The 17,395-nt window shown below is 42.0% G+C and overlaps 1 protein-coding gene across 1 annotated transcript in view; it reads right to left on the reverse strand.

Annotated features, from left to right (window-relative positions):
• Window positions 1–1,277: 1,277 nt before the first annotated feature.
• Gpr139 (G protein-coupled receptor 139) overlaps window positions 1,278–17,395 on the reverse strand; it is a 45,088-nt gene continuing 28,970 nt past the window's right edge. The window contains 1 exon segment of the mRNA NM_001024241.2: window positions 1,278–5,660. Coding sequence (NP_001019412.1) covers window positions 4,726–5,660 — 935 coding nt within the window. The 3' untranslated portion in view covers window positions 1,278–4,725.

Raw genomic sequence — 17,395 nt, forward strand, 5'->3', positions numbered from 1 at the left:
TGTGGTCTAACTTTCTAAAATCCATATGACCAATAAGAAGGCAGGTAGGATTCTGTTTTTTCTTTTAACCTAGCCTTTAATAAGCTGAGCCATCTCTATAGCCTTGGATTCTGTTCTTATGCTAATATTTAACACAGCATATAAGTAAAATGTTCATTTAAAGACTCTCATGAGTTCCAGTGGAGGGATAAGGATAGCAGCCTACACACAAAACCTTCAGCCCAAACTGTGTCCTGCCTACAAGATGTGCACGACAAAGACGGAGGGAGCAGATGGGCAGAGGGAAGGGCCAGCCAATGACTGACCCAAACTGAGACCCATCCCATGAGCGAGAATCAGTTTCTGACACTATTAATAATACTCTATTAGGCTTGCAGACAGGAACCTAACATAATTGTTCTCTAAGAGGCTCTATCAAGCAGACAATAGAAAGAGATGCAGAGACCCACAAGCAAACACTAGATGGAGTTGGGGAGTCTCATCGAAGAGTTGGGAGAAGGATTGAGGGACCCGAAGAGGACAGGGACTTCATAGGAAGACCAACAGAGTCAATTACCTTGAACTCTTGGGGGCTTTGAGACTGAACCAGCAACCAAAGAGCATATAAAGGCTGGACCGACGTCCCCTACACATATGTAGCAGATATGCAGCTTGGTGTTCATGTGAGTCCCCTGACAACTGGAGCAGGGAGTATCCCCGAATCTTTTGCCTACCTGCATGTTGATCTCACTCCCCTAATTAGGCTACCTTGTCTGGCCTTAGTGGGAGAGAATGCACTTGACTTGATGGGGGATGGCGGGGGAGAATATACCCAGAGGGAGGCTCCCCCTTCTCAGAGGGGAAGGGAAAGGAGGAATGGTGGGAAAATTTGTATGAAGGGCTACTGAGAAGAGAGGGAGGGGAATAAATAAATACACTAAAACACTTTCACCAGTATGTTGATATTTGGGGACTATTATACTAAAGGAAATAACTTAGGTCTAAACAAACTTCATATGAAACAACAATAAAACCCTTTAACAAACAAATAAACAAACCAACCCCCCCCAAAAAAAACCATTGAGCCCATAAAAGTAGAGAATGTTATTGGAAGGTTGGGGAAGCGGGGGCCAAGAATTGGGGAGTTGTTGACCAGAAGGTACAAAAATTCAATAAGACGAAGAAACGTTTAAAACTTGTTCCCTAGAAGAAGTTCTCTAACCCAAATAATGTAAACTTCAAAATAGACACATAGGTAAGTTTCAAATGTCTCAGTAAAATACAGAAGTGAGGCCATGTGTTAATTTGCTTGGTTTAATCATTGCACATTTAATACACATATCAAAACATCACACTGCACTCCATACCTGTATACAATTATGATTTATCAATTAAAAATAATATGAATAAAAACCAGCATTCTGCAGTTGGTTGAACATATATGCAAATAGCAAACACCAAGTGTGCACCATATTAGAATTTATTAGAATACAAACTAGTCCAAACACAATATATTATCTATTTAAGAAAATATGAACATTTACTGTTTTTCGGTGGTAACCTCAGAACAGTAGTAGTCGTCAACATTAGAGTCATTAATGCATTTCCAAAGGGTTCCCCACATTGGACAAGTAGGCACCATCTGTGCAAAATAACCCTTTCCTATTGCAAGGTGGTTGGAACAGGGATGTTCATTCATTCACATGGCTTATCTCTTATGGTTTGTCTGCTGTCCCCCTTATCTCTTTCCCCAGGCTTCCAGTTGCTAAGAAAAAGACTCAGCATGTACATGTGTGGCACTGTCAACCATGTCCAAGGACACAAATCATACAGCAATGGAGGTGATAATGAACAGTCTTTGAAAGAAGCACCACAAAAACCCAGGCTAAGGTGTTTGCCCTTAGCAGCAGCTGTTTATGTGACGGGCTTCATCTTCCAAACCTGGCCTGAAAGAAAAGGCTTACAATTTTTAAAGTTAAAATGAAAGCATCTTCATCATTGCTTGTTATTATTAATATCAATAATAAATGAATATTTTCCTGAAATCTTAAAATCTTAAACTTTAGTATATATATACATACATACATATGTATACATATATACATATATAGGCTATGATATATAGCAACCTAACCAAAAGGGTATCCATGTGTATTTTAAACAGAAGATACAGCAACTCTCTGGAGTGCTTCTATGGATTAGTTTGAAAAATTGCTTAGAGAAATAGGAATGTAGTCAGAAGAAAGAGATGCTGCCATACCTACTAATAGAACCTCTCCTGCTACGACAAGTCATAAATGAGTGTCTGGAGAAAGCATTCCCAGTACACACCCAGCTTTAAATAATTAATTGTTTTACATACAATTAAAAAACACAGAGCAGGCAGCATTGAGAGTCAGAGACTCACTGTTGTTCATCTTGTGTACATTCTCAAAAAGGAATTGCTTAACCTTTATAGATATTGCACTTTGAATCATTTATCTATAGCTCAAACTAACATTTTCAGAGATATGCATTTTAAAAAATAAATAAGCACACACACACATAATATATACTCGGCGTAGGTAGCCTTTGGTTAATGTTTACTTACGGGGGGAAGTGCAATGGAATTGTATCATACACACAGCTAATGAACATACATTCAATTTCACATGCTTGGGGAGAAAAAGAAAGAAATGCGATTCAAGAGATGTGGAGGATTTGCTCACATTTCGCTCATGGAGTATATGCTCTGGGGAGCAAGCGAGATGGATGCTAGAACTTAGATCATCTCTTACGTGAGTAACTTCTGCAGACTTTTCAGTGGGTGTGGCTTCCTGTATCCAGGTAGTCCTGATGTTCTCAGATACTTCACAATAATAGGACACACCCCCTAAACATCTGTATTATCTTCAATCAAAGTACCGGCAACCCATCCCAATGCTGGAGCAAAATGCAACTTCCTGGATGTTCAAAGGTCATTTTCCCTGGGGAACCACAGGAACCACAGCCCCATAAGGTCATTCACTTTTGCACTGACTTCAGAATCTAACTACTGGGTTTGGCGAGACTCTCCCATAAGCCATTTAACAGGGATAGGAACAATACAGCCTCCGATTGCACTGGGTTAGTATTGAATGGCCCTGGTGGAAGTTTGGGACTCGTGTTGCTTCAGGGGTCTTTCCTTCCCATTCCTTTGTTGCAGAACCCCTTAAGGTGATAGGGACATGCCCTCCAACTTAGAGAGAAAATGCAGGACAAATCAAACCAAGTGTTTCAGGTGACTCTGTTTAGTTTGGCACCAATATTATGCAATTTCAAAAATCATTTTAGAGGATTTCTTCTAAACCAGGGATGGTTTCAGATATCTTGAAAAGGGGCAGAAATAAAATGAGAGGAACTCTAGTGTGGACATCCTTTTAAAGCACACCACATAACAGTTTAGTATAGTTGTGTCTATACCTGTGTTTTATATGTCTACACTCTCAGGGAAGCCCCTATCCACATCCGAGATTTCTTCTTAACTTGAACAGGAAAGGGGAAAATAATAAATTTTAGTATCTTTGAAGCATCCAAGTTAAACAGCTTTACTGATAACTGGCACCCCTTCCTGACTCAGCTACTTACATCAAAGGACATAGCAGTGGTTGGCACAACCACCCCTCCAGTTTGTTTGTACTTTGGGTCTTACACAGCAATGCCAGCTGGGTTTTGGTGGGTGCTATACACTCCCTTCCCTCCAGAAGAGCTGCAGTTTTCTAACCTCCCGACTAGTATCTCCAGTTAAGAAGTCACTTCAAGTAAAGCGATATAGGTGAGGGCTTGAGCAAGCAAGGAGCAGGAATAACAACTTGACACATAAAAGGCTTCTCCAGGAGGCGTGTATAGTGCCACAGCAAGATGATTTTGAATGCAAGGATCGCAAACAGCTGATATGGTGATGAATCGAAACAGTGGCAAGAGTGGGCTTGATTTTTTGTTTTTCTGGGCTCAAGAATTTCTCCTTTCCCCCCACACACCAGGGCAGGGTCTTTGTTTTAGAGGAGACATAAAATCTATACAATATGGCAAATAGAAAACTACACCTTAGACCCCAAGTCTAAGGGACATAGTCATGTTGGTTTGGAGCCTCCCCATAGACATTCCGGCACAGCAGGAGTTTGGATGGGATGTGACACGTCCCTTTCCCCATGTTGTCTTCTGCAGCCAGAGTTGCCAGGGCCACTTGGAGACCACAACTCTGTCTAGGACGAAGGGCACCTTTGAAAAGAATCCCAAAATCAGTCAGCCCTGTTAGCTGCTGACAATGGCACAGGGATATGATGGGTGACCTCAACTCTTGGAAGAAGATTGTGGCTCAGCTACACACCATGGTGGCTGGATGGACCACACACATGAGTGGCTGGTTCCTAGTGACTATGGATGGTACCAGCACTAATTACTTCTCTACCATGGTCTTTATTGGTCACAATATGATGGCATTTATAAGTGCCAATGGTGTCTTCAAGCCAGCAGGAACTTTGGCTGTCAGTGTGATTTTGTGAAAATGAGTACATAAAAAAGAAGAAAAAAACCCCTAAAACACCAAGATTCATGCTCTCCTTTCTTCTCTTCCATTTCTTCTCATCTGCCAGTCTGAGAGCGGCTCAGTCTGTGGAGACTGGAAATCAGGTTAGCACTCTTAAGGAGAGCTGTTCAACCAGAGGATGGGATACCCTCTCTTCTGGAAACAGATTACACACAGGCACAAGTGCCAGCCCTGTGGGGTCACGGGGATACTTTTATAGGCTTCCCATGTTTGTCATACTGGTACACCAACATTTTGATGCAGTGTGAGTTTGCTGGTGAGATCCAGGGACTACTTGTTATGGAAAAGTTATGGTTGGTGTAGAACTGTACAGGCTGCTTCTGGCACTTGAACAAGGCCTTGAGTGTAGCAGCTGCCATGGTACGGAAGCGCTTGCTGATGAAGCAGTAGAGGAAGAAGTTGATGGCTGTGTTCAGAAGAGCCAGCATGTTGGCAACATCCAACATAATGTGGACCAGCCAAGGGTTCTGGATGGGTGCTCCGTAGAGGTGGTAGAGAATCATGATGATGCGGGGGGCCCAGAGGGTAGCAAAGATGGAGGTGATGGTAAACAAGATGGCAGTGGTCTTGCCAGTGGAATAGCCACGGAGGCGGAAATTACTCTTTCTCCTAAGCTTGTACACAATGATTGAGTTCAAGATGAAGAAGATGGAGCAGGGCACCAGGTACACGGTGAAGCAGTGGATCCAGACAAGGACATGATGCATGGAGGTACTGATGTAGTCTTCAGTCCAGATGTTAGGCCACCAGTAGTAGGGGATGCTAGTCAGGAAGCAGGTAATATAAACACTCAGAATGACTTTCCGGGTCCTGGCTGGGTAGGAAACTGTGTGGTATTTGAGTGGGTGACAGACTGCGATATACCTATCAACTGTTAAGGGGACTGTAATCCAAATAGAAGTGTGGATGGAGGAGAACTCTAGCACTTCTATGATCTTGTCAGGGATCGGAGGCATCTGCATGGTCAAAATGAAGTCTTCTAACAAGAAATCCACAAAGACGATGAAAAAGAGGACCAAGATGTCGGCAGCAGCAAGTGCCAGAAGATAGTTGTAGGAGGACTTCTGTCTTCTGGCTACCAGTTGAGAGAGGATGATGACTGTCAAGATATTTGCTGTGGAGAGAAGAGAATCAAAGTTATCCCCAAGGCAAAGATGATTATGGCCTTCAGCTTGAGGTTTCTGGAGCTCACCCATAGATGTCACATGAGCGTTTCTGGGGGACACTCAGCCCACTAACCACACAATAATCAAACAGCTGGACACAATCTGAATATATACTCAGGTTGTGGTTTATTTGTGCTTCAGGCAACCATCAAAGTGATGCTGACATTATCCTAGAGTGGATATGAGGCTGGATCCCTGACTGTGGAAATATGGGAGTGAAAGTTAATGCTGATTACCAACTGGGTCATCTGGAATCACCCAGGAGACAAGCTTCTGGGCATACCTATAGAGGATTAATTGAGATGGGAAAACCCATCTTAAACATGGGTGGCACTGCTCCTCAGATTGTTGTCCTGGATGAATACAAAGGAAAAAGCCAGTGGAGTATTAGTACTCATCTCTCTCTACTTCCTAACTATGGATGTCGTATGACCAGCAGCTTCATGCTTCTGCTGCCGTGACTTTCCCTCCGTGACAGGTTGTACCTTGAAAGTGTGATCCCAAAATTAACCCTCCCTTCCCACCCTAGACAATTTATAACAGCAACAAGACAAGTGGGTATTGCAATAGGGGTTATGATGCTGTCGCCTCCAGGCTTGAGCTGCATCCCTTCCTTGTTATGGTGTTGGGCATAGAATCCAGGGTTTCTACACACGCCCTTCCACTTGGCTACACCTTCCCCAGCACGACCTTTTAATAACCTTTATGGAATTTAGATTTTAGAACCTCCTTTTAAGTGCATTTAAGGATAACCTTCACATTAATTTTAAAGTGAATCATATTGATTTTTGGAGCAAGTGATCAACATACATTGGGGATACTTAAAAACAATCACAAAGACATAGACATTTCTCTTCTATTTGTGTTTTCTAGTTATCTAATCCTTTTCCCTTAGGATAATCACAGCCAATAAATAATTGATATATACTAATATGTCACACACACACACACATGAATGAGTTTTGTTCAAGTAATAGCAAAATATTCTTGTTCCTAGGATCAGATGGGAGATGGGTGTTTAAAATACATTAACACATGTACACACACACACACACACACACACACACACACACACACACACACAATCTCTGATCAGTTTTATAAACATGAATTTCCCTGAATAAGATGCATTTAGAAAGACCCCCGGTGTAGGGGGTTGTTGGAGGGGTGGTAATGGGGAGTGGATGGGGAGGGGAACACCCATATAGAAAGTGGGGAGGAGTTAGGGAGTTGGTGGACAGGAAACTGGGAAAGGGAATAACATTTGAGATGTAAATAAGAAATACTCAATTTAATAAAAATGGAAGAAAAAAAAGAAAGGCATTAGGGAATAATCCAAAAGCAATAACTGCATGAGTGATGTCTGAAAGTTATTTAGATAAAAATGATTCTCATTCATTCTTACAATCAACTCTGGACACTGTCAGTCTTGCTTGCAAATGAGGGTCACAGAGAGCTATGTCCTTTGTCAGAGGTCTAGGAACAAAGCCAGAATCTCTCTCTCTCTCTCTCTCTCTCTCTCTCTCTCTCTCTAGCTCTTCCTCTTCCCTTTCTTCCCATCATCCCACACCTTGCTCTCATTCCCTTATCTCCTCTCCTCCTCCCATTTCTTCTTTCTCGATAGCCATTGAAAACATTACCACGACAAGACCCTGCACATGCAAGGCAAACCATGCAGTAGTTCACACAGAGAACCCTTTTTCTTCAAGCACACCCACACAGCCTGGTGCACTTGTCCTGAAACTTGGGGCATTTGAACATTTTCTTATATTTGGTTCATTGCTTTATAAAAAAGGAATGGCACTGTAGGCAGAGGTGAAATCAGTCTTGACATAGCTCCAAAGCCACTGTTTCCCCTCCCCTCTTTCTCTAGGGGTAACCAGAGTCACCCCAGGGTGATGTTTGCTGCTGTTGCTCCTCCCCAGTCAGTATCTGAGTCCATCCCATTCTTTCTTATTGTTACTCAGCACTGTGTTTTTGAGGCCCAGCTATGTCAATGCTTGGAGTTCGTAGCATTGTATCAACTTAGTATAATTTATGTATATATTACATAGAGTTTATTCTTTAGTCTCTCTCTTTCTGTCTCTGTCTCCGCCCCTCCCCCTCTCTCCCTCCCTCTCTCCCTCCTTCCAGCACTTTTATTTCAGGATTTCCCCATTATGAGTATGTTAGTTCATATTTCATTATGACTCTCACTGAGAAGCACATCTGTGTGAGATTTTACTGGGTAGCACATACAGAAGTGCATAATTATTTTAGGATACTTAGCTGTAGTTATTCTTACAGTGGCCAGACACCAGACAAGAAACAACTTTACTGAGGAATGGTTTATTTTAGCTCACAGTTTAAGCCACAGTCATGAGATCATGAGGTAGCAGATCACTTTGTGGTTGACGTAGGGAAGCAGAGACACAGTAGAACATAAGGCCTGCCTCTTAGGCATCGGGGTCTTCCCTGAGACTCAGGTCCTACAACAGGGCTCTACTCTTAAGGATTTCACAACCTTCCATGCTTCTGATTGGCTGGTGATCAGGTGTACAAATACATAAGCGTACAGTGCACATCTTCTATATTAGATAATGAGAACTAACTGTAAAGTGGTTTTACTAATTTACATTTCCAACAATTGAACGTACAGTGTTCATCTCAGCTGCTCAATATCCTCTCACTACCAACTATTATTCTGTTTAAGTCTGTGCCACTCTTGTTCCTGAATCACTTGGATATAGCAGAGTGCTGGTTATATTAGCCCAGGATCAAGGTTCGTGCTGTAGATTATCATTTAGTAATATTTATTCCAAGGGGTTGGGGGTCTACTCATTGTACCTGACAGAGAACAGTAGTGAGTGTGCACTCCATGAAGACCCTACCTCAGAAAGCATCACCTTTTAAAAAACGGTTTGTATTTGTAAGCCTGATATCCCAAAAGTTTGTGCATTCAATTTTAAAATTTATTAATTTATTTACTACTATTTTTCAGTAATACTTTTAAGAACCTGTGATTGCATATGGTGAAGAGATGTTGAATGAGACAGATGTTGTCTATTTTGCTTTAATCAATCTTGGAATTCACTAATGGAGAAAAACATTGGCCAAAGAGCTGTAGAAGAAAAATGCATAAAGTCGGGTTATAGCATGTGCTCGGAAGGAGAAGCTGGGAGCAGTGACCAGAAAACACATTTCTGAGGTGGTGATGATGTTCAAGCTGAGATCAAGGGACAAACAGGGAGGTAAAGAGGGAAAACCTGTGGAAGGAGATGGCATTTCAATAAAGGAAACAGCATGTGCAAAGGCCCAGTGGTGGGGACACATGAAGCATTTGGCTTGTTAAGGCAAAGAACACTTCTATTGATTTGTGCTTGCTCTGTAAGCATTTTTGCACTTAATAGCCCTCTTTTATTAAACAGCTTTGTTGTGTTCTCTTCAAGAGCATTTCAAAATGTTTTATTCATTCGGAAATCTTTCCACCAAGTATTTAGCATCTATATTTGCAGGCAATGACCCGTGCCTGGGCTGAAGGTGGGCACAAATTGGCATTGCAGACAGTCAGGGTCTCCACTTAGAGTGGAAATAGCCTGTAAACGGCTACACACTGATGATGTTAATGAGAAGGCACACAGTGGGCATAGGGAGGCTGTGTGCAGACATAGAGTTGAAGGCAGAGGCTGGGAAAGGGTGTCTAGATCAAAAGACTGCCTTCTGGTCCTTGCTTGCTCTGACTTAATCACATACAATTAGAGTTTCTTGGAAATCAGTCTGTAGGTCCTTATTGCACTAGTGACTTTGGACATCCAATAGCCAAGTATGTGGGGTCTGGAGTGGGACTGCTCTGGGGTTCCAGCCTGGCTCTGTTACTTACTGGCTCACAGATTTGAGGCAAATTTTTCAATTGCTTTGTGGTTTGGTTCCCTTCTTCATGAAATGAGGTTAATAAGAGCATCCACTTCATGAGGTTGATTTCAGATGAAAGAACTGTTACAGTTTTCACAAGGAGAACAGTACCCAGCACAAGGTATGTGCTTGGTGAGTGTGACAGGTTGTCATTCATTCATTCATTCAGTCTTGATTCATCCATTCATTTGTCCAAAGATAGACGCTGCGCAAAGTGCTGAAGACATGGGAATTAGCAAAATGAACACATATCCTTCTGTCATGGAGATGATAGAGTGAAAGAAGACAAAATAAATGAGTAAATAAACAAACAAATAAACAAACAAACAAGTTGACACACAGCAATACACAGGAAACTCTCAGATCGTGATACTATGTAGCAGATACTTGAGCTCAGTCAAGGTGAAAAGAAAGATGGAGAATGATTCTGGGGAGTGAGAATGGTGGGTTCAAAGGTTTGGGAATGACCTAGGTAGTGAGAGAGAACAAAAATGAGCATAGCCTGTTATTTTACAGATGAGGAAATTGAGGCTTGGACATTTGGATCAGTTGTCCAAAGAAACCAAGCAAGTGAAGAAAGCAGGAAGAAATTCTAGCTCTTTTTGACATTAGCCCACATTAAACTCTTCCTTCTTTCCCCCTCCCTCCCTCTCTCCTTCCTTCCTTTCCCCGTGTGTGTGTGTGTGTGTGTGTGTGTGTGTGTGTGTGTGTGTGTGTGTGTGTGTGTGTGTGTGGTTTGGTGCATGTGGTACATGAATGTAGGTGTGTGGGTGCATGGCAGCATAAGCACCATGGAGAAGCCAAAGCAGGACATCTTGTGTCTTCTGCTATGGGGCTCTACCCTATTGCCTTGAGATAAGGTCTCTCACAGAACTAGAAGCTTTTCATTTCAGCTAGGTTGGTTGAACAGAGAGCTCTTAGGATTCATCTGTCTTCCCCAGAGTGCCATGGTTATAGGCACTGTAACCACGAGGTCTGGCTATTTCTTTTTATGTGTGCTGGAGATATGAACTCAGATCCTCGCCCTTGCAGAGTAAATGCTCTTATGTACTGCACCATCTCCTTGGTCCCTACTTTGTTAGATTTGGCCATAGGAAAGGATTTTCAGCCAGTGACTTAAATTTAGAAAAGTCATTCCTGACAACCTTTCTTCACTCATTGAGCAGTGCCCACACTTTCTCTCTGCCTGTGGCCTCTATAACTATCAGTGGTCAGAGATGGGTAAATTCCAGGGTGTCCCCAGCAGATGATCTGAGTATGCTCTCTAGAATGACTCTGTCCTTGTCTCTTCCTCCCCAGCTGAACCCAGTTTCAAGCATGGTGCTAAAAATTCTTCAAGTTGAAATGCTGCAAAAATATTCCAGCCCCACCTAATGAGTGCTTTAAGTCAAGCAAGCCATCAAAGCCAACAAAATTGCCAGGTATTCATACTTGACATTTCCTGAAGTTTCGAGTAATTGCCTCTCTTGAGAAACTAATCTGTAGACACAGAGTTTCTCATTTCTTTTGTGTGAGCAGAGAGATCACCCCAATCCCAGGCTAATATTGGGGACACTTAGGAGACCTTGAGGTGAGCTTGGGGGAGCAAGAGGGAACGATATATTGATTTTTCAGAAAAGAAGTAGGAAGGTAGAAACCTCAACTCTCAGGACTTGATGTTGCTCTAACTTCCCTTATGAAAACAATCCATCTTTTCCGCCGTCACACATTTTTCCGCAAAGGGAAAGTGGTGTTGACAGAGTCGGGGCACCTTTGCAAGGGGTGAATGAGCTGAGAAACCCAGATCACCACTGCCTGAAATTGCATTTCACAGCTTTTCTTTAAAGCCAACTGGCTCAGGGCTCTATTCTGTTCTGGTGCAGATGGGCAGGCCGAAGCTCTGAGGGAACAGAAAGTCTGAGCTTTGGAATCCCAGAGCATCTTTGATATTCCTGGGAGAATTTATCCTCTGCACGTGCCATTTGTAGCCCTCAGACTGGGGAAGATATAGAGAAAGAACAACATAGCTCTGGTTATCAAACCATCCCACCAACTGGTCTACTAACCGCGGAGAAAGGGTCAAGGCTTTTCAGAGATAGTTTTGATGTCTGCGATGGCTGTGCAGTTCCTGTGAGTTCCTTAGAAGAGATGGCTAGGTGACTGGGCAGACAGAGCACTTGGAGCTCTGAATCATTTTTCTTAGTTCTGCTGTTTTTCCCAATTTTTAATTTTTAACAGTTAATTTTTCAATGACTTCATTATCCCAGTGCATAATAATAATTAACATTTATTCAACATTTACTATGTCCTGGGCATTTCACAACATTTCCTTTGACCTTACTTTCCATGCAAGGACATTAGTATGATTTGAGAGCTTTGAGATGCAGAGAGGTTAAGTCCATTGGTGAGGACAGCTAAAGGGTGGGAAGCCAGGAGACTGTACTAGACCTTTGGTACCTGAGTTTCTATATTTAATCAATATATTATGGACAGATAGGGCTGAGGAGATGGTTCAGTGGTTGCACTTGCTGTACAAGCACAGAGACCTGAGTTCTGGTTTCCAGCACCCATGCTAAAACTCAGCTCTTCTTACATGTGTCTTCAACTACAGCATGGTGGGTGCTGGTGGTGATGAGATAAGAGGATTGCTAAGGTTTGTTAACCAATAATCTAGCTAAAACCCAGAGCTCCAAGTCAATAGGGAACCAGTAGGGAACTGGTTACCTGAAGGACACCAGGTAACCTGTCTAACTTCCATGAATTCCTTGGCATGTGTATTTTTACACAATGTGCAAATACATAACATACTCACAATGAAAAATAAATGAGGTGATTGTGGTGGTTTGAATATACTTGGCCCCGGGAGTGGCCCTATTAGGAGGTATGACCTTGTTGGAGGAAGTGTGTCACTGTGGGGGTGAGCAGTGAGACTTATAACACAAGGGAGCCAGTCTTCTTCTAACTGCCTTCAGAACGAGAGGTAGAACTCTCAGTTTCTCCAGTGCCATGTCTGCCTGGATGCTGCCATGCTTCTCATCATGATGATAATGGACTGAACCTCTGAACCTGTAAACAAACACCAATTAAATGCTGTCCTTTATAAGAGTTGCTGTGGTCACTGTGTCTGTTCACAGCAGTAATACCCTAACTAAGACAGAAGTTAAAGTCTGACAGCACTTCACCATGCCAATAATGTGACAGTCCCTCTAACAGTCCCTGATAAACCACAACCCCTGGTGTCCGTGCCTATAAAGACCCTTTGCCTTGATCTGGTCCTGTGATTGACCTGTTATAGTGACAGGAAGGCTTTGTGTGACTGTTGATTCTGTGTCATAAGGGACCTTTTGAGCACCTACTTTGGGACCAAGACTCCTTCTGGAAGTCCATTTTTTATTCTATGATTTCCACATCACTTGGAGAAGCCATATGTGAGGACTTGGAGTGAGAGGTCCAATTAAGCTCCTAGCATCAGTGGTCTTCAGCTATGAGTCTCCATCTTTGGTGCTTAGGCCTATAGCACTCCAGGTGATCAAAGTCCCACATGCTCCCTGGATGCAACCCCAAAGTGAACCTTTCATGGATCTCCATCTGTCTGTGAACCATGGGCACATAACCACATAACTGCAAATCTTAGCTTTCAGCTTCTATGTCATGGAGGTTTATTTAATGCTGCAATAGATAAGCAGGACAGGTGCTTGCTAGTGTCTCCAGGATGTTTACACCTATGGTAATAACATAATTAAGTAATAATGATTAGCGCTACAAGATGGGATTAAGAGGAACACCACTGCTCAACTCAAATGTTTTCGGTTAGAGACTCTAGATTTCATTTTTCTTCGTGTCTATAAGACTTATGAAGCATCTTTCTGCTGTTGGACATTGTTTATTATCATTATTGCTGGGAAAGAACAGCATGGTGCTTCATTAAGTACTTTGTGTATTTCTATAAAGTGAATCACACTAAATAGAAATAATGGCTTAAAGAATAATACTTTTCTTTCCTCTTGTCCAATGCCTTGTTTCCTTTCACTTCCCTCCTATGTGAAGAGACTTTGTAAGGAGGGAGGGAGGGAGAGAGGGAGGGAGAGAGAGAGAGAGAGAAAGAGAGAGAGAGAGAGATCAAGCCATAGTTATCAAAAGACTAGGTTAAATAACAACTTTTTGATAGCAACAGTGATTCTGTGAAGAGCAGACCATTGAAGGCACTGTTGTCCCACCCATGCAGCTCTCTCAAAAATTAGAGAGGAGAAGAAATTAGAAGAAGAGGAGGAGGAAGAGGAAGAAGAAGAGAGAGGACAGGGCGGGGGGGGATTGCTTATCTGGGCTAATTAAATTCCTAGTCTAACCTTTCACAAATTCTGTCTCTCTGCATCCTAAATTACATCCTTGTGAATTTCCAGAGAAGCAGAGTTCACCTCTTCCCGTTGCCATTTAAATGCAGCCCCAGTTGTCTATCCCTCCAGTAAGAAGTGTCAGCTCTTAGACCATGCTGGCCTTTGCTGTTCTGAGCTAGTCTGGTGGTTTGATTGTCTACTCCTCAGGATTCTCAAAACTGAGTTGTTAGGAAGGACAATCATGTAGCCTCCTGGGTAGGAAGCTGGCCATAACCTTGTTTAGATCTTGTGAGGGGAGCTGATGGAACTGAGTGGTGGGTGTTGCCAACCCCCTCCTCCATGATACTGGAATACTCTGGTTTTTGGTAGGGTTGGGGTGAGTGGCAAGTGGAAGAGAAGAAGGAAATGTAAGATACATGCAACTTGTTTGAAGGCCTCTGAAGATGGTCTTTGGATATTTCCAGGGACTTCTACTCTGAACTCTGAGGGGATGGGGGTGTTCAAAAGAGAAGTAACATGGGAGTTCCCAAGAATAGTTGTCCCATCTTGTATCTCTAGTCTCAAATGTTGCCAGCTGGCCAGTGACCATCTTTGTTTCCCATGATTCCACTTCTCCCAGTCAAGAGCTCTGGAACGTAGAGCTTTCTTCCTATTGCTTGTTATGAGAAGCATACAATTAACTGTGAATAAGTGAAATAAAACTTAAAAATGGAACCCCATCCCAAGGGATGGACAACTTTGGGGAATGGCCTCTCTACTCCAAGAAAGAATCGGAAGGGCCAAACAGTCTTGTTCTGTCTTTGCAAACAGAACCTCACTCAAAGTATCAGGGCATCTAAGAACCTTTCCTTATAGGAGCAGGGAGCAGGCTGCCTGTGATCAAATTGCAAGAGTAAGGTTCCTGTAAGTTCTTAGTGAGTGTCCTAACTCTGGAGCCTCAGTATCAACTGTGAAATGGGAATCATAGCTGTGAGAGCCCCCTTAGATTGTTGTGAGGTTGTATGAAATAATGTATGCATAATATCTAGTGTATTTCCCATAACAGAGCGAACACTGAAACAACTAGCTATTGTTGTGTGTTAAAACCCAGCCAATTGGTATCATTTAACAATCACAGAGCACGTAGAAGAGGCTTGATCTGCGTTAGATACAGAGATGAGTGGGGGAGCGTTGAAGTGCCCAAGGAAAGCCGAAGGAAGAAAAGGATGAAGGAAGAAAGAAAGGGAACAGTCTGAGCATTGCTATCTCCTTGGGGGAGATTCTGATTTTCCTGGCCCATTGCTTCTAATCTATGCTTATAATTGTAGCTGATGTAACTTCTGTCCTCTTTGCTTTTGTCCTTCTTGGGGAATACTGATCATTATCTATAGAATTAAGCCTTTAAGAGCCATCACTGGGTAACAACTCACTTGCCTCTTGTGTCCTCTGATATAGTGGGTTTTTTCTTTTAAAAATTTTAGTTCCTGGAGAGAAGCTATATGGCTGTTGGCAAATGATGCTGCAGCAGGAGGAAGAAGAAATTTTCCTTAGGGATGTATCCTTTGAGATAATGCCCCTGACCCATGTACATACAGGCAGCACCAAGTGGACTCAGTGGGTTTTAAAAAGAGAATATATGATGTTTGGTGGGTAAAGTGATTGCGGAAGGAAGGAATTGGAAGGGAGAGATTAGACAATGGATTTGTTAAGAACATACATGCATGTATGAAATTATCCACCAAGTACAAAAATAGTTATTATTTTGATATCTCTTCAATTTTTTGCAGTTTCTTATCTGTTTATTTACTACGTTCTCTTCTTTATGGGTATGATGTCATTGTACAGTCATAGCATTTTAACTCTTGAGTGAATTCTTCCCAAACTAGTGTTTCCATTCCTTTATTTCTACTTCTACATATACAAAAAGTTTCACATGAAATCTTTTGTTAGTAGCTTCTTTGCCACCATGTTGGAAGTATTCTTTGAACTATAGTTGGGTTCAGTGGGACAAAGATGAATTGGTTTACCAAGGTGGTACAGATGCTGTGGATTTGGCCTGTGGGATCTTGAGTGTGGGATCCATGCAGCCTTTCTGGGCTTGCCTCTAGAAATGAACAAAGCAGTAGTTTCTTGCATAGACTAGACTGGCAAGAACAAAGATGGCTGCTGTCCCAGGAAAGGTTGACTCAGGGCAGTGGAACAGTGAGTCAGCATCCATGCTGCAGGCTAGAGTTTGTCCTGCCAATCAATTGACCTTCTCTTGACAGCAGAATTGGTTTTGGTTTTTTTGACCACAGGCAACTTCCTTGGGTAACCATGGCAACTGTAGACCTTGATCATAAAGACACATTCAAGGCAGCCAACAGACCCAAAACCTTCCAAATTATATTGAGTGCAGAAGTTCATTTTCTTATGGCTACCTTCTATTAAGGAACTATTGTGCATTGGTGGCTTTGTATGGAATTTACTGATGATCCTTCTTACCTAGGAAGTTATAGCTAATTTGTTTGTAAATGTACGAAAACCTTATTATTAAGAATTTGCCAAAAATCATACCATGCAATGAAATGAAATAGTTTAGAGGATATCATAGGAATATTATTTTCCATGTAGAGCAGTGGTGTTTGCTTATAAAGTAACATCCTCATATTTAAGAAAAGACATGATGCATGGGAAACTATAGGAAGATGACAATGCAGGTGGAACGCAGGACCTGGTCTCTGAAAACAAATGAGAAACCTGATATTCAGAGAGGAGATGCCACCTGGCTGAGACAGCATGGTTGGCAAAATGACGGAGCATCTTTTTTTTTTTTCTTTCTTGTTTTAAAAATTTATTTACCTTTGTGTATGTTTGTACACATGCCATGAGATATATATGGAGAGGCCAGAGACAACTTGTATGAGTTGGTACTCTCTCAAGTTGTCAAGCTTGGCAGCAAGCCCCTTTACCTGCTGGACACCTCCATATCTCTGTTATTAAAGAATAGACAGATGTATTGTGCCTGATGTGGTGGCATTCATGATGATTCCATCATGTAGGAGGTATTGACCAGAGGATAAGGATTGCAAAGTCATCCTCAGCTGCATAACAAGTTCGAGGTCAGCCTGGGTTAGGAGCCCTTATCTCAACAAACCAGAGGAAAAAAAAGTTACTGCTTTCATTAGTAATCTCAAAGGCTATATGTAGTATAACAATATCAACATTGGATATTGTATATTCAAATATACACAATCCACATCTCTAGTATATGTATCCATGTATAATATACAATACACTATGAAATTTGTAGATTTGAGAAGGACACAGGAATAGCCACCACTAATTATTCTATACACAACAATCCTGAGCTATCTATGCATATGTGCATCTTTTGAGCTTATATAATGCACAGTTATGTATTCAACTGTTTTCCATTCAACAATATGGGGTGGAAATTGTGATTTTTTTGAAAACATGATAATTTCTGCAAAAGTATGACGGAGCATCTTGCAAGCACT

The sequence above is a fragment of the Rattus norvegicus genome, chromosome 1, assembly GCF_021556685.1.
Source record: "Rattus norvegicus strain SHRSP/BbbUtx chromosome 1, alternate assembly SHRSP_T2T, whole genome shotgun sequence".
Taxonomy (NCBI): Eukaryota; Metazoa; Chordata; class Mammalia; order Rodentia; family Muridae; genus Rattus; species Rattus norvegicus.